Source organism: Chinchilla lanigera, unplaced genomic scaffold (genome assembly GCF_000276665.1).
Source record: "Chinchilla lanigera isolate Chin_1 unplaced genomic scaffold, ChiLan1.0 scaffold00001, whole genome shotgun sequence".
In the NCBI taxonomy this organism is placed as follows: Eukaryota; Metazoa; Chordata; class Mammalia; order Rodentia; family Chinchillidae; genus Chinchilla; species Chinchilla lanigera.
Genome location: NW_004955402.1, coordinates 57,706,665 through 57,731,904, shown reverse-complemented (window position 1 = coordinate 57,731,904; position 25,240 = coordinate 57,706,665). Strand labels below are relative to the sequence as shown.

General features: G+C 43.6%; 1 protein-coding gene across 1 annotated transcript in view; it reads left to right on the top strand.

The window, feature by feature from the left end:
- The window catches only part of LOC102012144 (cytochrome b5), a 37,233-nt gene that overhangs the window by 7,259 nt on the left and 4,734 nt on the right, over positions 1–25,240 (top strand). The window contains exons 2-3 of the mRNA XM_005373076.2: positions 21,088–21,216; positions 22,522–22,551. Coding sequence (XP_005373133.1) covers positions 21,088–21,216; positions 22,522–22,551 — 159 coding nt within the window. The remainder of the gene's footprint in view (positions 1–21,087; positions 21,217–22,521; positions 22,552–25,240) is intronic.

Sequence of the window (25,240 nt, the reverse complement as noted above, 5' to 3'; positions counted from 1 at the left end):
GCTGGGAGGAGCAAGAAGCAGAAGGTGGGATTAGCACCCACCACTCCGGGCTCAGTGAAAGGCCCCCTTTACCTGGCTTCCTCATTGTTTGAAGTAGAAGAACTCAGGCATGTGTGAGAGCCTTGCGGGTGTCCGTTCCCACCTCGCCTCTTCTACTGCCTGCTCTTGTTGGGCGGAATTGTCCATCAAGCTTTGTGCAGCTGTGTCCACCACTGAGCAGGACCCAGAGTCCAGCCAGCCTACGTTCCCTTCCCTCTGTTTTCATCAGTAAGTGTTAAGTAAAATGCCATTCAGCGTTTTCTCCCTTCTCATAGACTCCCCAGTGAGCTAATAATAGCAGTATGTCAGTGAACACTGATTGTATTTATTAACACTCATTATGTAGCAGATAGTGGCTAAGTGCTTTTTTATGCATGAGACCTTCTTTGCATTTTTAATGTTCAGACAACCTCTGAGTCTGTGGGTTGGTTCAAGTCTCCCAGCCAGGAACGAGCACAGCCCCAGTTCTTCATGGCTAACTGCCAACAAGGCTCAAGTCCTAACTGCTTTGAAGAGAGCCAGCACAGTTTTAAAAGAAAGAAACCATCCCCTTGATACAGAGCTGCCATTATTTGCTGTGAGGTTTTTGCCTTGTGTTGGGAATTGTCTGTAGGAACCAGGGAAAAAACAAAGGGAAATGTTGATAGTGGAGAACAACAAACCCTTGGAAGATAAAAGGGAGAGATTTTATTCCATCTGTTGTCAGTTTACCATGTTGCCTTCCAGAAGGTGAGGGAAGCCTCCCTTCCTGCTTCTCAGAGGGTTTTTTGAGAGTCTTGGGCTAGTGTGTTCCTGGCACAGAAGACCTTCTCCCCTGGGCCTGCTCTTCAGCATCTGAGGGCCTTAGGAAGAGGTTGCTCACGTGGATATCAGGTGTGAGTGAGGAGGTTGAGGTTGTTCTGAATACTGTCCCTTAAGTAACTGGCCGGGGAGGGCTTATTCTGCCTGGAAATCTGATGAAGTTGCTGCTCTGATGACTTTCTTCAGTGGATCCAGCCGCTGCTTCCTGTCTTCAGCTCCCATCTCTCCCCATGTTCCACTGCTGCTGATCTGTCACGCCTCCACGAAAGTTGTCTGGACACCTTTCTCCTCACTCCGAGCAGACATTGGCATTGTCTTGAGCATCTCCAGCACCTCTCGCCGTGGCCCTGTGGAGGAGGCCCCCGGTGTCCCCCTGCTTCCCTCCAGTGGATGGTGGTCTCTGCGCTCTCAGCTTGAATCACAGATGCTGTCATTACATGAATGTACTTCCTAGAATTAAAAAAAAAGCAAAACTTCATCTTGTGAAAGAGGTCATTTCTCTGCTTCATTCCTCTCAGTGGTTTCCTGTTACATGTAGAATAAAATCTGATCTGTTTGCCCTGGTTTAAAAAGCACTGGGTGGTTAGGGCTGCCTGCCTTTTCCAGCTCAGCTAGTACTGCTATCCCCTTCTCCCACTGTGCTCTTTCTGTTTCTCAAAGCAGCCCAGCTGGTTTCTGCCTCAGAACCCTATTCCGCTCTCCCTTCAGCCTGTGTCCCCTTGATCACTGCTCTCTGGGTCACAGCTCCGTGTTCCAGCCCAAGAAGGCAAACTTCCTGTCATATCTTTCTCTTTTATGTCTCTCCTAGCACTTTTATCACCAGGACTTGCTGCTTTCCTTGTCTGTGCTTGCTGTCTCTGCATCAGAGCGCAGGCTTCTCATCTGGCCTCCCCTTGCTGTCTGCTCGGCCCCGTGGCAAGTGCTTGGCAGAGATTCCTTCAGTGGTGGAGTCCAGTCCAGTGAGGAATGCAGATGCCACCTTACTCTTTACTGCTCCTCTACCCTCCACCCCCTCCACACAAATGGCACACAGTAGTTGTATTGGACCTTGATGGAAATTCTGACCCAGAGGGTTTGTCATTTAGCACTAGTAGGACCGTTGTGAAATTCTGGATTGTGACATAATCTCAGGAGCAAGGACCACAGGACTGATAGCAAGTCTACTGTGTACTTGGGCAGAGCAGCTGGTGAGGGAAGCACTTTCATGTGCATTGTCCTGGCCCTTCCTTCCATGGCCAGTGTCCCTGTATATGCATTAGGTCCTGTTTCCTCTTTGTCAGCCAAAGACAGTTCCTTAGCCATTCTGTCCTCTGCATGAACAAGTGCCTTTGCTCGCCGCTTATCCCACTGGGTCATTCTCCTCGGTGTTCAGGCATGCTGTTTTTTCCTTCTGTCCTAAAACACACATTACAACTTGGGGACTCAAGTTCCCAGACTATTATTTCCTCATTTTTTGCTTCCTTATGCAGTGAGCATCTAAAAGGGTTGTTAAGCCTCCTGTCTGAAAATCCTCTTCTTTTACTCACCAGTTCATCTTCTCTGTTCTCTTGTAAACCCTGCCAGTACACCTGAGTTGCTCTTGCCAAGATTTCCCGTGACACCACTGTCACTTCTCAGTTCTCTAATGTGATTTATCAGCAGGACATGATGTAGACGGTCACCCTCTTGGAAGTGCTCTTCCTGCTCGGGCTCTTGGCTGCCGTCCCCTTCTGGTTGCCTTGGTCCTGTTTTCTGTCTCCTTTTTTGCCTTCTCTTATCTCTGACTTCAGTGTTAAAAACCCCAAGGCTAAAGGCTTTCTATTCTCCCCTGTCTCATCCAGTGTCGTGGCTCTAATTGTACTGATGACTCTCCTGGGTACGGGATTCTTGTGTCCCAGCCTGTGGCGCATGTCCACTTAGACGTCTATCTATCATCTTCTCAAACCTATGTTAGCAGCTGAGTATCTGATTGTGTTTACTCCAAAACTTGCTCTTTCTTCATCCTTCCCCACCTCAATCAGTGGCCATTTCATGTACCGTGTTGCTCAGGCCAGAGACCTTGGGATCATACTTGACTCTTCTATTTCTCTCCCATCCTGTATCTTTGGTTGTCTTAATTTTTATAAGAATCTGACCAATTTTTACTACTTGTACTGTTGTCACCCTGGTCTAAGCCACCATATATTTTGCCTGATCTCCTTTGCCCCAGATAGTGTTTTCTTATCACAGTGCAGTGACACTTAAGAGGGAAGTTACTGCCAGGTGTGGTGGCGCACGCCTATAATCCCAGCACTTGAACGCTGAGGCAGGAGGATCCTTGCAAGAGTTCAAGGCCAACCTGGGCTACAAAGTGAGCTCAAGTCCAGCCTGAACTGTGTAGTGAGACCTTGTTTCAAAAAGACAACAACAACAAAAAAGAGGGAAGTTACTATTTAAATCCTTTAGTGGCTAATTATGCTATCTGATTTAAAAACTTAAGCTAGCTGGGTGTGGTAGTGCATGCCTGTAATCACAGGAGACTCAGGCAGGAGGATCATTGCAAGTTTGAGATCAGCCTGGGCTACGAAGTGAGCTCAAGGCCAGCCTGAACTGCATAGGGAGACCATCTCAAAAGGACAAAAATAAATAAATAAATAAATAAATTAAAAAAAACAAAAACAAAAACAACTTTAACTGGGCTTGGTGGCCCATGTCTGTAATCCCAGCCCTGGGAAACTGAGGCAGAAGGATCACTATGACTTCAAGGCCAGCCTTGGCTACATAGTGACTTCAGAGCTAGCCTGAACTATATAGTGAGACTCTGTCTCAAAATACCAAACCAATCAAACCAACTTAGGCTCTAACTGTAGTAGTGAGAATGTGTGGTACTTGCAGAGACACATATATCCAGATCAGTGGCACAGAAAAGAGAATCCAGAGAGTCTCACAACTATTTTTTGACAAAGATGTAAAAGAGTTTTATGGAGGAAGGATGGCCTTTTCAACAAAAGCAATTTTGGCATCAGTGGCCAAAAAATACAGAAAATCTTACTTAAAAACGAATTCAAAATGGACCACAGATCTAAATATGACATTGTTTTGGAGAGACTAGAATTAGGCAAAGAGTTCTTTGAGATAGTGGTGCGAGTGTAATCTATTTTAAGTCCTTTGCAATGGAAAGTTATTCCCTGAAATATTTGTATAGCTATAGTGGTTAGGGTAGAGTTTCAGCTTGATTGGGTGGGGATCAGCCTCAGTGGTTGGTGGAGTATACTTCTAGGAGGATCACAAAAGCATGGCCTTGGGTGTGTCCAGTTGCTGGTCCCTTCTGCTCTGGCACCTCGTCCTGGTCTGCCTCCTGGCCACCAAGAATGAAGAGCTTTGCTCCAGCAAACCCTTCCATCTTCACGTTTGTGCCTTGGAGCCAGCTGATTATGGACTGAAACCGTGAGCAAGTTAAACCTCTCTTCCTGCCTTCCTGAGTACCATTATTGTGCGTGTCTGTGTCTGTGTGCATGTGCGTGTGTGTTTGTGTGTGTGTATTTTGCTGGGGGTCAAACTCAAGGTCTTGTGCATGCTAGGCAATTGTTCTACCACTCAGTTACATCCCCAGCTATGTTTTTCAATGGCACTTATCACCTTGTAATATACCATGTAATTTACTTTTATTGTTATTGTTTATCAGTCTCCTATGAGAATATATGCTCCATGCATACATTTTTTTTCTTTTCTTTCTTTTTTTTGTGCGTGTGTTTCTGAGACAGGGTCTCACTATTCAGTTCAGGCTGGCCTTGAGTTCACTTTGTAGCAGCCCAAGGTGGTCTCGAACTTGTAATGATTCTCCTGCCTCAGCCTCCCGTGTGCGGTGATTACAGGCTTGCACCACTGTGCCTGGCAGAAATTTTTATTTTATTCATTGATATATCCTCTTCCTATAACAGTGCTGCATGTAGAAAAGACTCAATAGGTAGATATTGATTGACTTATTAAACATTTATATTTAAAATATTAGAAAATTGATTCAGAATGGCTGTTGGATCAGAATGAATAATTTCCTGACAGCTTGTTTAATTTCTCCCTTGCCCCATATACAGGTTTCCATCCAATTTATTATTCTTTTTTATTTTATTTTATTTTTTTATTTTAAAGAGTAAAAGAAAGACAGCATATCAATAGGGGGATTCACCAAATTACAGACAAAGTGGTAGGACATCAATGGTTGTTATTTTACCTATTGGTATCTTCAAGATTGTTTCTCAGGAAAACAAATAGATAAATAATAGTGAGTTACAGACAAAAATGGCAGGAAATTAACGATGTTTGTTATACTATATCCAGGTTTCTACAAAGTGATCTCTAGGGAAAACAAATAGAGCTATACATGAGTGATCAATCAAATAACCACTGACTATTCTCAGTGGTTGTTGTTGAAAACACATAGTAACAAACATACATCCACTTATGAAATAGCATAGGAACAATGCAAACATTACAGAGTTATGGACAGATTGGTAGGAAATCATCAATGGCTGCTGCAATACATGTTGGCATCCTCAAAGTGGTTTCTCAGGAAAACAAAGATAATGCAAAAAAGATCCAACAAGTAGTTACAGCCCCGGGGTTGCGAAAAATAGCGGGTTACCTCCTCATCAGTGACTCCCCTGAGGTGTGATGGCTGGAAGGAAGGCCAGGACTGAAAAGAAGGACCGAGAGACTAGCACCAGTGTCCAGCAACGGGCCGTCCACTTTTTCTTCTATAGTCATGATTTCGTGGGGCTCCTCCTTCTCCATGAAGGTGGTTCTACAGAATCTGAATATCGGGCACCCATGTAATCCATGAAGTCTCGGTGCAGACCTCTCCGGAGCTCCACGCGCTCCTCTACCACAGCCCGCACAGTCAGGGGAAGAACGGCCTCCAGGGCGGCTCCCCGGGTATTGGGCAAGGTCCTCCTGGTTTCCGGCTCCCGAATGGCTCTCGCGTCCCTAGTCAGCTCGACCTCTGAGTTGTCGGGCGTCAGTACTCTCCTGTTCTCGGAGTCCTTGTTCATCAGTTGCTCCTCCGCTGACTCCGGACCTTTCAGGCCCTCAAGGGCAGGGCCAAGAGCGACTCGCCGTGTGGCATGTTTTCCCAGAGGTTTCTGCATGTCGGGATGGTTCACGCACCTCTCTGGGCGGGCCTACTGTGTCGGTTCTCTGTGGCACGGCTGTTCTTGACCATGCGCCGATGTCGGCCGCCCCGAGGGCGGGTGTGCATCTCCACGCTGCTTCCCGGGCGCCTGCTGCCTGCCTCTTCGGGCGCCGCCGCCCGGGCGGGGCGCCTACTCACGTTATTATTCTTAACACTGGACATAAAGGGAAAACAAGGCTTAATTATTTGATATTGCAGGAAAACATGAAAATACAGGAGTCATGCCAGTGTCAATCCTTGTTTCCTTCCATCTTTGACATCAAGGGAGGTGGTTCTATTTTCTTACCATTTAGCCATCCTGACAGGGTAGATCACATGTAGAGCAACAGCTCCTGCGAGGTTATAAATCCTCTGCTTTGGGGCCTCAGTTTTGATGGTTTTGCTTGTTCTTAATAGGGTTGGATCACAGCGAGAGGCGCACTGTGCCCACTTCCTGCCTGGCGGTGGCTTGGTGCATGGCACTCCCTGCTCCATGCAGAAGTAGGTCTGGCCCCAGTCCTTCCCTCTCTCCCAGCATCATCATGTCAGAAGCAAGGACTTAGGAACCCTTAGAACTCAGAGGAATAGTTAAGTCTCCAGTGAGCATATGTCCTTTATCTTGCCTGCTGAGACAGTTGAGTAATGGTGGAATTAAAAATATTGATTGGGACGTACAGATAAACACAGCATTAATTGTCTTTGAAACATGCTTCTTCAGTTCTAAAAAACAAGAATAATTTTGTCTGTTTTTCCAGGAGAGAGAATTACCAGTGCCATTGGGAGTAATTGCCAACTTAGTGGCATCTGTACTACCAGTCTACCCTCAAACTTACCTTGAAAATGACCTCATGTAGCAAAGTTGATTATTCTCATGTTTCTGTTAACTCTAGTCCTTTGGTTCTGTGGCTTAATAGAATCAAGCAGGCTGAATTCATAGGAATACCCAGAAGGTGAAGGCAGTTGCTAAGAAGGGGAGTCTTTGGGTGCTGGGGTTGGCTTTCAATGGTTTATAGAAGCCAAGATGTATCAGGAACTGCACACTTCTTAGTGGGAGTATAAGATGGAATGGGGCTGGGGATGTGGTTCACTTCTATAATCCCAGCTGCTCTGGAGCCTGGGGCTGGAGGAGTGGGAGGTTGAGGCCAAGATTTGTCAACATAGGGAGATCCTGCCAGAGAGAGATAGATGGAGAGGCAAAGAGGGAAGGAGGAAAGAAGGGAGGGAGAGAGAGGAGAGGGAGTAGGGAGAGAGAACAGGTGGTAAGAAAGGAAAGAGTTTCTTGAACACTTCTTATATGCCAGAATACTAATTATAACATGTAATCTTTTAAGAGGGTCTGCTGTAACATTCTGATGAGTGAAACAAGAATTTATCTACAAAGCATCGGGATGTGATACATACTTAATTGTTTCACAGTGCTCTTGCACCCCCTTAACACCATAAACTATTAAACAATACACTTTTATACTTGCGAAATCTGGTTAAGCTGTCTATCACAGGCAACCTTAGAGCAGGAAACAGGCACCAAAGGACATCTAGAGAGGTTGGAGGAAGGGCTGGTGGCTGTCTGGTGGGCTCGGGGCGCGGAGTTCCAACTGGGTTTAGACCTGTGCTCGCAGCTCTCAGGGAAGTGTCTTCCTCCAGAATACACAGTGGTGTGGAAACTTGGTCTGGAGTCGGGCTGCCTGTGTTCCTGTTCTTGCCCCACTTCCTCCCTGACTGTCACCTTGAGTATCTGTAAAATGGGGATGAGGATACCTAACTGGTAGGCTTGTTCTGAGGGTTGGAAGGATGTGCACACTTGCTGAGAACACTTGCTGATACAGCTGGCGTTCATTAAATATTACTCACTGTTAATTGTCATTATTTGCCCTAGTCTTTCCCCCAGCTGCCCCAGTGGGAAGGAGAGATTGAAAGCTAGAAGGTAACAGAAAGAATGGACAGTTTGATGACAGAGAGTTACTCTGGGCTGTGAAATGCAGATATATCAAGCCAAAACTCTGGGGAATTGCTCCTCCTGTCCCGTCTCTGCAGGTTAATTCCTACTAGAGGCAGGACCCCTCATCTGCCCCACATAGTGTCCTCCACTGTTAATTACAGCTGCCTGTGGATTCTGCACATCAAGGCCATTATATTATACCTTGGGGTACTTAATGTACTCAGCTGTCACTTGTCTACGCATGAGTTTCCTCATGGGACTCACTCTGTGAAGGTGGGGCTGACTTTCCCATCTTGGTGGCCAAGCAATTGTTTGAGTGAATGGGTCTTGGGAGCAGCTGGGTCATGCACAGATGGGGCTGCTGTGAAGTTCATGCCGGATCCTCAGAGTGGAAGGGGAGAAGTGACTCAGATGGTGCTTGTGAGGGTTCAGTGAGGAGGGAGCCCGTCCTTCACAGAGCCCGGGGGAGCAGGAGGAAATCTAAGGAACTCAAACCTACTTTGAGACAGTCACCCTTTGCTGTCTTAGGAAAACACAACCCAGAAAACATTTGATCATCTTGTTATTTTATTTTAAATCTTACAGAAACTGTTTGCTCTTCAAACTCTTGAATTGTTTTCAGTTTGGTTTAACTTTTTTTACTTTATTTGTTTAGGCTCTGTTTTTGAACAGTCTGTTCAGTTTTCTTTTTTTGGCAGTGTAAGTATTTGGAATGAAAGATCTTGTTTCAGAGTCAGATGTGCTGGACTTTTGGTCCACATAGATTGCATGTGGGTGGCAAAGGGTTGGATTTTTTTCTTGTTTTGTTTTCTTTTTATTCGTTGTTTAATCTTTTTTTATGCAAACCAGAGGGCCAGACACTCACCTAATGCACACTGTGATATTACCGTATAGTCTGCCCATCGTTTTGGCCTTGTAATTGGGACAGCCTTATAACTGTCTTTTGACTTTTGGTGCACTGTCATAGGAGTTTGTCTTTTGAATCTTTCTTGATAATTTCCAGGAAAATAGAGCAAATGGAGAATTTCTTTAAGTTTACGGGATATAAGAGAGGTTTCCCTCCAAATTTCCAGAAATTTATGAAGAAACTTTATTTTTAAGATCCCTTTCTGTGTTTATACTTATTTTGTTCAAAACTACAAAAAAAATTGTTTAATTTGTAAGTTTAAAAAAAAGAGGGGAGTTGTTTTGAAAGTTGGAAACCTAGCTCTGGCCCTGCCTCTGCCTCCTTCTATCAGTGTGACATGGGCGTCGTTTCACTGGGTCCCTGCCTTAGTTACTTTTCTCTTGCTGATACAAAATACCCAACACCTAAGGTTGAAGGAGGCAAGATTTATTTAGCTCACATTTTGTAGAGATTTCAGTCCATGGCTGGCTGGCTTCAAGGCAGGGTGGCATGGCAGAGGGGCATCACAAAGGAGAAATAGTTCATGGCAGGCAGAAGGCAGCCAAAGTAGCAAGCAGCAAGTGACCCACAGCAACAAGAGCAGTGCTCTTTCTGTCCTTTAGCTTCTACCTAGGCTACCCACCCTGGGGTCTCAGTTGCAGCATCAAATTCTTAATCCCAGCATCACGCACTCTAGTTCCAGCTACTTTCACAAAGCCCCACCTATAACCATATGAGGCTTTGGGGAATGTCTAGACACAAGCCTTAAGAGTCCTATTTTCTCCATCTGTAAATTTAGGATGTTGGGTTTCTGAGGGTCCTTTAAAACTTTGGCCTTCTGGGATTTTAACGTTCAGCCTACCATTTTGAGTCAAGAGCTCCAGCTCAGTTATATCCTTTTGAGCTAACCTCGAAGCTCTAATGAAAGTCAGACTTTGCAGGAAGCTGGGAGTGGCTTATTAGCTGGCGCCCAGGATAGGCTGAGGGGAAATGATAGGCTCAAGGGGTCAAACATTGTGCCTCCCTGACCAGGTCAGTAAGGCAAGCTGTGATGATGTCATGCACAGGGACAGTGTTGTGCTGTTGTGGTGCTGAGCTGCTGTGGTGTCCCGCCCCCTGTGTCAGCCTCAGCAGTGTCATGCCATGCTGCATTGGTGCCCTGCCACAGTGCTGTCTTGCCACAAGAGTGCCCAGTAACAGCAGTTCTGTCTGCAGTGGAGCTTGGTACACTTGGCATGTATGCTGCCCAGTCCTCAGCCGCACTGGTCTTCTGGAGACAGACTCGCCTTGCGTGTCTGTCATGCTGCGTTCCCCTGCAGGACCTCGGAGTGGCATCCTTCGCGTGACACGGGCCTGTGCACCCATACTTGGCTCTGTTCTAACCATCTGTATCCAGCTTTACATATTTTTTCTTCCTTCAAACTAATTTCTTCCCCAGCCCTAGGCAGGCTTGGTACATTCAGCCAGTAGGCCTTCTTATGAGCTTCTACTCCTCTTTGGGACATTCATTTTTATTCACCTCCTCAGTTGAAACAAATTCTAAATATCTGAAAAGGACTTAGATTATTCCTTTAAAGTTTCTACTTCTCTGGACAGAAGTCTAAAAATACTGTTCGGTCAACAATTCATTATGGACCTTTAATATTTTTTGAGTTGTTTCATGTATGTCGAGAAAGTTGCCCTGAATTTGTTTTAAGTTTCTTGAGGCTTAGAAATATGCATATTAATATCTTTTGTGTGCTTATGCACTTGGTGTGGTATTTGGCTGGCTATATTTCTTAACTAAATATTAATATAGTGATTAGAATTAGGTTCAGTGGGACCCCAAATAATTACGCTTAAGCGAGATACGAGTTTACTCATCTGTCAGGAAGAAGCTGAGCTATCTTTGCTCCCTGGAGATGTGCGATGACTGTTTCATCAGGCCTCCAGGAGTCCCTGTGTCTTGTTCTCTTCTTGAGCTGTCTGGGGGCATTGCCCTCATCTTCAAGTTCAGTAGCAGCTTCCCTATTCCAGGCAAGATTAAGGAAAGGATGCAGAAAACGGGGCAGAAGGACACAGCAATTCTATAGACACTTGCTTGCTTTCCACTAGCCAGGATTTAATCATATGGATACCCAGCAGCAAGGGAGGCTGGAACTTATTTACTGGCTCATCCTCAACTAAAAGTTTTAGGTAGTGGGGAGGGAGGAGAAACAGACACTGGAGCAATGAGAGCCTTCCCCCAGCTGACTTAGTTGCTCAGTAGAAGGCACCTGTGCTGTTTGGGTGATGATACTCTCTTTGTGGAAAAATTCAAGAGGTGTTTGACTTGGGTGCAGAAACTCACCATCGTGGGTTTTGGGTAGAGTACAAGAAATGGTTGAAACAGTATTACAACAGGGCTACCTTGGAGGGGTAAGAATGGGCATGGGACGGGAGCAAAGAAAGCCAGTGGTGGGGGCCCATGACTTACCTGAAAAGCCTCCCCGGTTTCTTTGAAAAGGATGCAAGGCTTTCCTGGCACATAAACAAGACCATCAATCTTTGAGTTTGAAAGTTTATTCCTTGTTTTTTTAGTGCCACTAAAATACAGGAATTGTAGGTCTTAAGGACAACTGCTAAACAAAAATAATCTGTATCAAACCTAAGACAATCTTATTTTGTTAAATTATTTGTGGCAAGAGAACATAGCCACAAAGATAGTTACAAAAATATGCTTATATTATTTTTCTGGGTAGAGTCTGGGGAACTGTAAAGTAGTCATGGAAACAAGCAGGAGGAAGAATGGGCCTGAGGATTGTTTCCACTTAGCAGTTTCTGAGTCAGTCGTGGTTGCAGCCTGCATATGTGAGTCTAGAGTGGCTGAGTCTTTAATAACAGCATTTTCCTTCTCCTTGAGATCATTGCCTTAGTTTTAAGGGTTTATTGTTTGTACCTGGAATAGTACCTATATTTATTTTATCCTGCCAGTTTTTATCTTACTCCATTTTTAGTATGCACTATTAAATATAAAAGAGATTTTTCTACAGTTTTAGAAATCCTGAATACTGTAAAATCTATAGTGATGCATTTGTCCTTTATTTAGTTTTTTTTTTTTTTGACTTCACTGTAAACAGGATTTGAGACATCATCTTCCATATGCATATTTAATCATTCTTGGCCTTTTAACATAAAGTAACACCAGGATCATACTTTTTCCAGTGGTACTTACTCTGTTGTTGACACATGATGTATTTTCATTGTTGTACTTTCATTTTTTATGTTTTTATTTTAAAATTTTTTTTGTCTTTTTGAGACAGGATCTTACTATGCAGTTCAGGCTGGCCTTGAGCTCACTTTGTAGCCCAGGCTGGCCTTGAACTTGCAGTGATCCTCCTGCCTCAGCCTTCTGAGTGCTGGGTATTGTCGTGCTTTTAGAGAGAGCACTTTCTATTTTACTTGATATTTATTTTCTCTTCTGTGGACAGGAAATTAAACTCTTTCATTTCCACTTGGAAAAGATTGCATGTTGCCTGCTGCATCTAATACTAGCACTGGCTGTTTCTGAAGTAGAGACTCTTGGGGAACAGAATGAGGTGCAGATTAGCAAGACCTTCCAGGACAGGCTTTGTCACATGAGCAGTATGGGTTATCACGTCCACGGGCCCCAGAGCTTTGTCTGTAAGGTTTGAGTTGAATTCTTTTTCTAATGTCTGGGTGTTGAGCTCCCTCGTATTAAGCAGTCCTTGTGTCTTCAGGTTCTTGGAACTTGCTTATGAATGATTCTTATCACATGGCCCCTGAAGGAGGCTGTACATGTGGATTAACCCTGATAACCTTGGCTTCTCTGTTGAAGGAAGCAATCCCAGGAGTAGGTAGACTTCTCTCACACTGTTGTTTAGATTAAAGCAAATTATTGCCACTACGGTTTAATGCAGAGAGGTGGTCTGGGCAGGGACCTGCCCGGCTTGTAGGTGAAGTGTGATATGTGGGTCATAGTTTTAAGTGTGTTGCTTTTTCACAGCCAGTAACTCAACAGGTGCTTGCCTGAAAATATGACTCAGCAGTGTTAATGGGAGATGAAATGGGGTTCTCAGTTTGTTTCTGTTTCTTAACATTGTCCAGAGGCTCTAAGTTGTGCTTAATTCCTTATGGATGTTTGTTGCCTACTGAGGAATAATTTATCAATTTTGTAATTTCTTCCTTTTTAAGCTCTTATATTTCTTAGGAAAACAGGGGTATACCTTCAGATCGGTTCAACCTGTCACCCTCAGGCTGCCTCCCCTTTTAATATTATAATAACAAATATGAAAATATAAAGGAAAGCTTTGTTGCATACATTAACTGTATTATATATTTTATGTGCAGCTCAAGACAATTCCTGCTCATTCAGTGTGGCCTCAGCAAGCCACAAGGTTGGACAGCCCTGTGAGATGACTGAGTTCACCCAGACTCAATGCGTACCATTAATTGGGATGAAGGGTAATTGGACTGAGGAGTAATTCATCCTCTCTAGCATCCATTTGGCATTTTGAGGATTTTTTTGTTGCTCATTCTCCTAATTTAAATGGCTTATCTCCTCGCCTTTCCTTAAATTTATTGATTTCATTCAACACTTCATTTCTTTCCTTACTCATATTCCTCTCTTTCTGTCTCTGTCTCTCTTTCTCTTTCTTTCTTTCTTTTTTTTTTTTTTTTTTTTGAGACAGGGTCTCCATAGTTTTGATTGACCTTGAACTCACTATGTAGCCCAGGCCAGCCTTGAACTTATGGTGATCCCCTGCCTCAGCCTCCTAAATGCTGGGATCACAGGTATGTGCCACCATGCCAAGTCCTTTCATTTTTGAATGTACAGTGGACCCTCAAGTTATGACCCATCTGACATAGGAACAACTTGGTTATGACCAGAATTTTAGTTTTAACTTATAACCACAGTCTTGGGTTATGACCCATATGCCAGATACATGTGCTTCCAGATGGTCTCAGGTACAAATTAAATCCTTACAGAGTTCTAGAAGGAACATTACAACATTTTTCCCTGTGTGGGGTTGAGAAATCCTGGGCCAGTGTCTCTCTAAGGACATTGAGATCTGCCTATATACAGGATGCTGTGTATCTTTGAGTGCTGTGTAGAGAAGCCTGTGCCTGCTGTTGACAACTTGAGTTACAACCAGCCCTCAGAGCAAATTGAGTTCGTAAGTCAAGGGTCCACCATATTTGGTGCATACACCCTTGACTTTGGCAAATCCTCAGATTTATAAGTGTAATTACAACTGTATTTCTCACATTAAAGTGTTAACTGAAGAACACTTCAGACCTTTAGTGATTATAAAACAAGGACTAAAGCTGTGTAATTCTTAATGTATGTAAATTAATGTAAATAAGCTAACCCGTATTTTGTAAGCCTTCATTGCATTCTACAGACAAGAACTCCTTACCTCTTTATGTGCTAGGATTGGCAAGATGGTAAAGCCGGTCCTACTTGATCAGAAAGTCTGCTCCATAGACGCAGATGCATCCTTGGGCCCTGGTCACGTGCTCCTTGCATGTTGATCTCTCCTGAGATAAGTCAGCCCCAAAAGCTTTCTCTTCCAGAGCAGTTTAGTTCATGCTGAGCACTCTTGTTCTGGGGATGTGTTGCATATCATAGGGTGATTGTTTTTTGGTTTTTGGTTTTTCTCCGGTACCGGGAACCGAACTCACGACCTTGCGCTTGCCAGGCAGGCGCTTTGCCACTGAGCTAAATCCCCAGCCCTGGGTGATTGTTAATAATGAAGTGTACTTGGAAATTGCTGAGGGTAGATCTTAAATATTCTCCCTACAAAAACATTGATATGCATGTGAGGTAATAGAAGGCTAATGTAGCTTGCATGAATCTTTCATAACATACATCAGGACATTATAGTACATTGTATACCATAAATTCTATGGCATGTTTTGGTAAATTTTACCCTAATAAAATGGGGGGGGTTAAAATTTAAGAAGATAAGTTGGGAATCAGTAGGCTGCACTGTGAGGTGGCACTGGAGAGCCCTGTGGCATACAGACTTGGAGCCAAGTGGCTCCTTTACATCAGCCCCTGGAAGAACTGGTTCTGGCCTGCCTTCCTGCACAGGCTGTGTGTGTCGAGGACCTGTTGCATTGTTCATAAGTAGTCAGAACCGTGAGGCCGTACCAAGGAAGGCCAGGCTCTTAGCAGTTGTTTGTTACTCCACATGAATTGTGTGCTTCTTCAGGAACAGATCACACTGGTTTTCCACAGACTTTCTTGTGTCTCACATAATGCCCTGCACATGCTTGCAATAGGCTGTGAAATGCTGTGATTAAATGAGTTAGGCAGCAGCTAAATATAAAATTAAGTGATCAGAATGGTAAGAACTATTATAGTACAGGGAAAAGAGTTACGAACTGGTTGGGATGAGACAAAGTTTGCATCAGCTACTGAACTGGTATATATAATAGTTCTAAAACTGACACTTGAAGACCTGTTCTTATTTATTTACCCAACAAATACTTCTAGGCATTGAACTAGCTAAGTGTGGGAGAAACAGTGATGAACAAGGTAGACAAAATTTCTCTCCCCATAATCTTACAAATAAATTGATATGGAATATAGTTTCACACAGTAATTGTTGCAAAGGAAAGTAAAACAGGAAGGGGACGAGCCAGTGGTGCAGAATTCCGGGACAGAACACTTTAAATGGGGATGTCTGGGAAGGGCTTGAAAGGTGCCGCTGTGGAAGAGTATGAGATGACCTCTTGTGAAGACCTTGAAGCTGAGCATCCAAAGCAGCAGACAAATCCCAGCCTGAAGGGTTCATGTTTTGGGGTGGTGGGGTCGTTTGTTTTCCCCTTAGTTTGGGTTTGCATTGAATTTACTATGTAGCCAGGGCTGGCTTTGACCTTATGGAGACTGTCCATGCCTCAGCCTCCCAAATGCTGGGATTACAGTCGTGCGCCACTGTGCCTGCCCCAGGATGGAGGGTTCTGATAGGGAAAATGAGCTTGATGAGTTTGAGGCCTGCTAGAAGTCTTTACAGCTGTGCCCAGTGCACCAGAGGGCATTGTAGGAAATGGCACAGAGTGGATGGGGACCTGTCCTCCTTAGCGTAGCACCCAAATGAGTGTTTATTTCATCTTTTACTTCATAATACTTTTTCCTGTCTGCATCTGCATTACTCCACTCACTAACATCATCCCTTTCCAATATTACAACGATGATCTTCTAAAAGTCCTTCTGGTAGCTGGCATACAGGGAACTGAGTGTAGGAAGGAAGCCAGGGACCAGTTAGAGTTGTCTGTGCATGAAATGTGGGTTGCTTTTAGGGTGGCAAAAAGTCTCTCTGCTTCCTGGCTGTCATATAATGAGGTACGACATGGTTAAATTCTGACTGCAAGAAGTAGGAGCATGGCTACAGCATGTATTGAGAATGGAAAGATTGGGAAAGAATACATGGTGGGGAGTGAAACATTTGATTTGGGTCTGTCGAAGTGTGTATAAGTCGTTGATTACAGGTGTTAAGTAGATTTGCATGTGGGAGGAGTCTGCAGCTGGAAGGTCAGAGAGGTTGTTACTCACCAGCATTCATTAGGGGACAGATGGTAATCAAAGTGCAGGCATTAGATAAGATCACCCAGGAAAGTAACTACGGTTAGAGAAGGGGACGACATCAAGGATAGAGCCCCAGGGTGCTCCTGGGTTCGCACACAGAGAACACTGGGCAGTGCAGTGCCCTGGAAATTTGAAGGGAAATGAGGATAGCCTGTGCTCCTGGAAGTCAAGTGAAGAGTCTATTTCAAGGAGGAGAGATCCACTGTGGGACGTTTTGCTGAGAATTTATGCCATAAGCATCATAAAGCTACTTGAAATTTCAGGAGCTGGTAGCCAGCTGTTTGCAGCATAATACAGTGACATACAGATTGAGTATCCCTTATTTGAAATGTTTGGGACCGAGGGTGTTTTGAAATATGTGCATCTACATAATAATATGTCTTAGAAATAGGACCTGCTATGGTTTATATCGAGAATCTCCCCTGAAGGCCTCATGTGCTCACAGAGGGGTTTTGGAAGAGGACTGACCATGGGGTCCCTATAGCGGACTTTCTGTTAGTGGTGTGGAGATTGGTTGGTGAGCGGGGTCACTGGGGCATGACCTGGAAGTGTTTATCTCCCTCGCTGGCTCCTTCCTTCTCCCGCTGCTTCCTGGCTGTTGTAAGATGAGCAGTCTTCCTCTGCCAGGCTTCTCCACATCTTCCTGCCTTGAAGGCACCCACTGTGGACTGAGAACGGCAGCCAAAATAAACCTCTTCTCCTTGAAGCTGTGGGTGTTAGGTGTTTTGTCCCAGCGATGAAAACAGTGACCAAGACAGGCCCCAGGTTTACATGCAAAGTGCATTTGTTTCATGTGCTCCTTGTACATACGTAGCCCGAGTTAATTTATGCAGTATTTCAGTGTACCTGTGTTCTGACTGCAACTCATTATATGAAGTCAGGCATGGAATTGTTCATCTGTGGCCTAGTGTTGGTGCTCAGAAGGCTTTGGAGTTTGGAACATTTTGGATTTCGGATTTTTGGAGTGGGAATACTCATTCTGTATCATGTTTACCTGAAAGTGGATTAAGTGCTGGATTGGGGCGTTGCAGTGAGTGCCTTGGGAATTACAAATGATGCCGCCCTTTAGTCTTTTCACACCTGGTTTCTGTTTACATTCCTGTAAATAACCAGTAAAATGGCAGCGTAAAAAGTGGAAGGACTTTCTGATTATTTCTTTAGAATTCCCTGATTTGTACCTAGGAGTTTTTTTTATGATGTCAGGATACCATAAAGTTGAGATTTTGCAAAGCATGTTGAAGGAATTACAGAGTCATAAAACATGTGGGTGCTATGAGGCGTCGTGGGGACGTTCCAGTACCCAGTTTATACCCTAAGCCCGGCCTCGCCCGCGCTCCCGATCTCAGTTCCAGCAGTTGGCACGGCGTCCATTCAGCTGCACAAGCTGCACACTTGAGTCGTCCTGCTCATGCTACTTCCCTCGGTCTCGCCATCCTCACTCTGTCCGAAGTCTGTCAGCCGCGCTGTCTCACACATGCACACCTCTTCATCCCCAGGCCGCTACCACCCTACCCTGAGCTACCGTCCGGTCACAGACATTGCTAAAATGGCCTTAGAGAACAGTTTTCTCTTATCCTCATTTGCCCTTGTATCTGTTGTCCACTCTAGAGACCTAAGTTATTTTAAAATGAAGTTGAATGTTATCATCTTCCCTACTTTGATCCTTTCCATGACTTCCCTGTGTCTTCAGAACAGATCAGAATGCCTGAGGAGGTCTGGAAACTCCACGTGACCTGGGCTGTCCCACCCACATCTTCATTCCCTTTCTCCTTTCCTCTGGGCCTGGTCACCCCCGTTTATTTCTGAACTTGAGGATCCCCTGTACTGCTTACATCTCTGCTCTTCAGCATTGGTGATGCTCCTTTGTTACCTTCTTATTCATTTATTCAGTATTTTAAACTTTTTTTTGTCTTTTTGAGACAAGGTCTCAGCTATGCAGTTCAGGCTGGCCTTAAACTCACAGTGATCCTCCAGCCTCAGCCTCCTGAGTGATGGGATTATGGGCGCCACCAAGCCCAGCACCTTTGTTATCTTCTACAAAGTATTGTGCTTTGTCATCTCAGAACAGATACATTCACTTGCAATTTAAGTTGTGAATTGCTTGTGTTTGATCCTTCTCTTTTTTCAGTTTTTATTTTTTTAGTGCACACTTGCAGTACATAATTACATTCACCATGGGGAGTTGCATATACATAGCATATACATTGCATGTGCATATACATAGCACAGCTGCATTCTGTTTTATGTCCCCCCTCCATCTCTTGGTCCCCTTCCCATTTACAAAGGATCACTGCTAGGATGTGACCTCCCCGAGGGCAGGGACCAGGGCCATCTTTGTTCACTGTCATGTCTGGACTGTGGAGATACTTGGTGTGCATTTGTTGGGCATATAATTAGAAAGTGAAATCTCTCTTTGGGAAGATGGAGTATTTCACGTTAGAGGGCTGACTGCAGGGGAGTTCGATCTACCTTGCCATTACTGCCCCAGTCCTGCTGTTCCAGGTTCTCCTTTCCGCTCCCCTCCCCACCCCTCTCACCTTTTCCTGTCTCTGGACTCTACGGCAGCGGCAGAGTGGACTGGTTGGGAGTATAGCAAGTTCTGTGAGGATGGGCTTCTCTGTGGATGTCACCAAGTGGAGCCATAGCTGCCCTTTGACTCCAGCTCTGGGAGAGTTTAACCCTGTTTGTCACCTGTACTCTTTTACCTGTTTGTGCTTTTCCCGAAGTCTTTCAGAATCACAGATGGTTTCACTCACCTGTTACTCTCCCAGTCTCCTTTATCAAAGCCTTGCCTTTTCTATGAGCCGTCCCCAAATTCTGCACCCTCCCAAGAGACAGGACACAAATTGCTTCCCAAGATGGGATAAATACCAGCACTCCAGGGTTTGCTTTGTCACCTCAGAATGCTGAGAATTAAGGTAAAGCATTTTCTTTAATCTTTTTTTTTTTTGTACCAGGAGTTGAACTCAGGACCTTGTGCTTGCCAGGCAGGTGCTTATGCTGCTGAGCTACATCCCCAGCTATGTGTTTATTAAAACTGCAGCAAGTGTTTTCTAGAGAGCTGGAGGGGAGTGTGACAACATGAATCACCAAGGTTCAAATCATTGTGATTCAGACTTGATTTACATGGCAAGGCTCCCACCCTCCCTCTTCCTCTCTCCCTCCCTCCTTTTCCACTCCAGGGCTGGGGATTTAGCTCAGCGGCAAAGCGCCTGCCTGGCAAGCACAAAGTCGTGAGTTCGGTTCCCGGTACCGGAGGAAAAAAACCAAAAACAAACAAAAAAAACCTTTTCCACTCCATCATAAATGTATTTCCGGGTAAAATTAGATATTTGAAAACTAACCCTTTAGGTTTTATTATCTTGTCAAAACAAGTTATTTTGTTTTAAAATGTCAATTTTTTAGTCTTTGATTTTCTCATTGATTATAAATAAAAGATATTTAAGGTAAAAATATTTTAAAATCAAGTAGTTTATTTGATATTATTTTAAAAATAGTTTTATTTATCTACAGATAAAATATCTACAAGTTAAAATAGAAATACAAACAGGATTTAAAACAGAATTATCCACCTTGCAATAATGTTAGGTACTTTTGTCTTCCGTTGTTGGGAGCAGTTGAGAACTGAGTATAGTCAGCTGTACAAGGGAGGCTGGTTTTGTTCTGTGGTTGGCCTCTTATAGGTGATTTGCTCGTGGTCAGGGTAAATTTGATCTAAGATAATCCTTAAGCTCAGTTTAAGAAAGGTCCCCCTCCCCTTTATAAAATATGACTTATTCCAGCACTGTTTTAGTTTTACTTGTCTGAGAATGCCTTCTCTTGCCTGAGAATCTCTAGGTCTCCTCCCATGTCTAGTGATGGAACCCCTTACCAAGCATCTTAAAAGGAAAAATCATTCCCTCCCTGCTTCATGACTGAAGGTGGACTCTTGGAGGAAGGGAATGGTTCCAGGGGAGGGGGAAGAAGAGGGAAAGGGATCAGAAATGATCAGGTTGTGTTACATGCATGTACCAGCTCTCCAAAATGAACACGGCTGTTCTACTAACACGCACTTACCAAAAGGAGGAGGCTCTTCCTACCTCTTCCTTCTGTACAAACGGCCTCTTTCCTTGCTGCTGCTCTTCCTGTCAATAGTATATCCTGATGGCAGCAACATGGGCAAGTTACTTGCTTTTCTTTTTTTCCTACTAGAAAATGAATTCTGCCCACGCAGGGCTTTGCCTGCCTGTCTGCAGGCCGTGTTGCCCATACGCTGTGGCACACAGCGTGCTTCCCTAAGGGGAGGGACACGCTCGTCTCCATTTTGTAAATTGTTGTCTCAGGCCAGTGACCGTTCCAGATCCACACTTACACTGAGACTGAGAAAGTCACAGGTAGGAAGTCCCTGGTGGAGGGCTGAAGACACAGACTGGGTACAGATAAAGGGGAACAGTCTTTATGGACAAGCAGGGCGGACATTATCAAAACACTCATGACACCTGCACAGAGCTTGTGCGCCGTGTGAGTAAAACCTGGAGGAAAGGGGCTGTTGGCCATTTACCTGAGGAAAATGATGCAGAAGAGGGTGCTCAGTGCGCACTGTGGACCCCTGCAGTCCCCCGCTCTCATCTCTGACTTCCGAAGGAACCTGCTAAATAAGCTTGCCATTTTTTTTTTTAAACTTGTCCTTTGAACTAATTTTCCTGAAAAAATACTGAGTTTTCTTCTCTCTCTCCTCTCAACAGCATCCTGGTGGGGAAGAAGTCTTAAGAGAACAAGCTGGGGGTGACGCTACGGAGAATTTTGAAGATGTCGGTCATTCTACCGATGCTAGAGAACTGTCCAAAACCTTTATCATTGGGGAGGTCCACCCTGTAAGTATTTTTTCTGGAGCTCCTTTCTCCTTTGCAAGACTACTGGACCTTACCCAAGCAAAGCTTTGTATCTACACAAAGTTAAAAGGAATAAGACAAAAGCAATTCCTGATTTGAGAACACCACTTTTTGGTCATAGTAAGTCAACCTGGATTTGTGTTGCATTTCATTGGTTGCATTTTTTCCTGGCCCTGAGTCAGAATGCTGTGGCCCCAAGGGCCTGTACTGGGTCGGAGAGCGCTTCTCAGGCTTTGGTGAAAGTTCACAAAGCAGCACATTTTAAAATATACACATAAAAAGTTGGATATAAATGGTGTGTTTTTAAAATGATGTTTTTTAATGACTGTAAATGAAGGAAAGGTTAAATTGGGCTTTTTGTAGAAGGCCTAAAAGTAGGAAATCCATGTTAAAATAGCCTCCATTGAGCAAGGAGGATTTGTTTGTTTGTTTGACTTGGTGTAGGAGATACTTTATTCATTTATTTATTTCTTTGTCTTTTTGAGACAGGGTCTCACTAGGCAGTTCAGGCTGGCCTTGAGCTCACTTTGTAGCCCAGGCTGGTCTCAAACTCGCAGCGATCCTCCTTCCTTAGCCTCCCAAGTGCTGGGATTACAGGTGTGCGCCGCCATGCCCGGCTAGGAGATAACATATTTTGAAGGAGTATGTCTCACTTCTCTGGGAAGTTTATTTGCCTCTCTAGTTTCATCTTCCTACTTCCTAGAAGTGAAATAGCTTCATAGTAATCAGAGAAGTCCATCCCATCCTTGTTTTCCTCATCCAGTGTCTGTGAGCTGGGGGAGAGTGGGATTCAGGCCATGATGGCGGCAGTTGTGCTTTACCCACCTACTGGTTTACCTGTGGTTGCCCTGTAGACACCTTTGGTGCTTGACATCCTCAGCCTGAGGCTTAAATAGTTTATGAGGAATTACAAGGATTCACTGAAGATACCACTTGAATAAGAGATAGTATGTCAGGGAATTTGATAGGAGAGAAGGAAGGAATCAGGTCTTTAGCTGCTCCTCAAAGGTCACAGTTCGGGTCTAATGAGTGCCTGCACACATCTACAAATGAGTAGGACTGTCACGAATACCATTTGCAGCTTTGGAACTCTACATAGAAAATGCTTTTGCTGCTAAATCACCTGCTGTCTGCTGTGAAGCCATTGGACTTTGTGTTTAACACGTAGTATTAGATTCCAAACCCAAATTGCTAATTACTGAATAGTAATTTTGAAACAAATCTCAAAAGAATGAAGTTGTAGATGTTTCATTATTACACAGCATTCCCCTTTTTATTTTTTTGCAGGATGACAGACCAAAGTTAGCCAAGCCCTCGGTAAGTGTGTGACCATCTCAGATGTGTTAGTGGACAGGGGGGTGGTGGTGGTGGGGTTGTCTTTGTCGTGTTTAATACCTGTCAAACTCAGGGCAAAGTTCCTTTACATACCTGACCGGGCTTGCAGAGTTCTCTGTAGATGAGATGAATAATTAACCTGCTCAGCAGAAGTTTTATTTGGAAGGACTAGTTGCTATGTTTTAGGCAGAGAGCTTATGTGTTATTTTTGTACAACTCTCAATCCTTAAATTATTTCATCATAATTATCAGTAGATACCTTTTGATGTGTGGCTCAATGGGGGAATGTTTACCAGTACACAAAAAGCCCAGTACAGCAAAAAAAGCAAAAAAAGTTAACTTTGTAAAGAGCTACTTTTTACAGATAATACTGAACTTCTAGCCTGAAAGCTATGACATGAGCTCTGTTTTCACAGCTTGAAGCCTGACTGAGTTGACGCCTTTGGCCTGAATACTTGAAAGCACGGCCCATGTTTCTGTCTTTGCTGCGCCTCTGGGCCAAGCAGATGTTCAGTAAGCTGCACTAGATTCACACTGCTTCACTCGTTCTTCTTCCATAGCTGACTGTCCTTCTTTATTTTTGAAGATAAATTCAGAGTATGAATTGATGAGAGTAGCCAAAGTATCTCAAAAGTATAATGAGACAAAAAATTTTCCTGGTTGACAGTTAAAGAACAAAGGAAAGTTCTGCTCAAACAAATGACAGAAAGAAAATACCATTTTTTCATTTGGTGTGTGTTGCTGGTTTTACTGGAGAGAGAACAAACAACAGCATTCCGCAGAGCTTGTAGTAAGAACTGGTGAACTGATTTTGCTACTGGTGCTGTCAGAATGTGATCTGCCATCTACAGTACAAAATAATCCATTCAGTAGTATGAGGGTGAAGGCCATGTTGACCTCCGTCCCTCAGATAATACAGTGAAAGTCTTTTTTTTTTGAGACAGGGTCTCAGTATGCAGTTCAGGCTGGCCTTGAGCCCACTTTGTAGCCCAGGCTGGTCTCCAACTCGCAACAATCCTCCTTCCTCAGCCTCCCAAGTGCTGGGATTACAGGCGTGCGTCACCACACCTGGCAACAGTGAAAGTCTTGGTTAGGGCTGTTTAGTACAAAGCAGTTTCATTTCTATTTTTCCCTTTCCCCATTCAAGAAAAGAGGGGGTTGGCTTAATTTCAGGTTTGGTGATATGAGTGCTTCAACAAGATAAAAAATGGACTTAAGAGTTTGAAATATATTTGGAGCAATTGCTTAGACTCCTTGCTGTAAGTTCATTAGACTGGATCACTTGTTTGTCTTGTTTGTTGTGTTTTTGAGGCTACTTTTTGGATAGCTTAAGCTTTGTGATTTAGGAAGTTTTGCTTTTTTTTTTTTTCCTGAACTCTGTCTGGAAAAGTGAAATGTTTTTCTTGATGGCGTTCAGCATGTTAATAATCTTGGTGCAAATTATTGAGCTGCTGGAAAGCAAGGATTTGGGGGGCTCATGACCAAAGCAAGGATTTGGGGGGCCTAACCATAATGCCCAGAAGTAGAAAGCGCAGTGATTGCCCACAGCCCGCTTCCGTCCCTCATCATTCCCCTTTAGAATATGTGTGTTGTGCTCTGTGAGGCACTAGTGCCCATTGCTGTTTGTTCTCTGTGGGTGTGTACAATGGTTCTGTATTTAACACACCTGGCACTTCAATTCTTGGGTTATTTTAGGACGGAGCAAGTTTATATGCCAAATTCTGGGAATCAAAATTTCAACATCAGAGGGGGCTGGGGATTTAGCTCAGTGGCAAAGTGCCTGCCTGGCAAGCACAAGGTCATGAATTCAATTCCTGGTACTGGAAGAAAAAGAAAAATTTCAACATCAGAGAAAGTGTCCCCAACACGTGGTGGTAAAATGAGCAGTTTCGTGTGTTACTTCACTTCCGAGTTAGCAATGATGTCTGATCAGCTTGCTGGGTATGGAAGATCACATTGGAGTCTGAATCACACTAACTTTGTAAAGATTTTTGTATTTCTCTTCTGTGATTTTATGGATGTATGAACTTTTGAGTGTTTTTTTAAAAGTCTATTATAATTAAATAACTGTGGGGAAGTTTTGTTTCAAATAAATAACAGAAATAAGTCTTTTCATTTTGAGTTTGCTTAAATTAGAGCAAAGCTGGAGAAAGATAGGATAAGAACCTACTAGTTACTTTAGAGGCCATAAACAAATAAAATATAAGAAAATGTGTGACCATTTTTCTAGGCCTGTCTTCTTTGTTTTTCTGTTTAAAGAGGAAAAGAAGATCCTTAGATATTTCTTATTTGTGTGTTTCTATAACTAGCTGTCTCAAGGCTGAAAAATGTATACCATAGCCTAATTTTTTTTATTTCATGAAAAAAATAAAACAAATTTTCATAACAAAAATGTAAGAGAATAAGAAAAGTAAGTATACTGTATCATTATCTTCAAAGTAGTTACTCAGTACAAGACAATTCTCTCTTAGAAAGAAGAAACAAACATAATAGCACAAAACTTTCTTTTCAGTGAACTAAGAGAAGCTAGTAGTATAAATGAAACAAATTAGCATATATATTTAGATATTTTTGAACCAACAGAATAGGTAATTAATTTTTGGAATTATTTGAACTCCCTACTTTCTATTTATCGACCTAATTTCCTCTTTATTTGTGTGTGTGTGTGTAT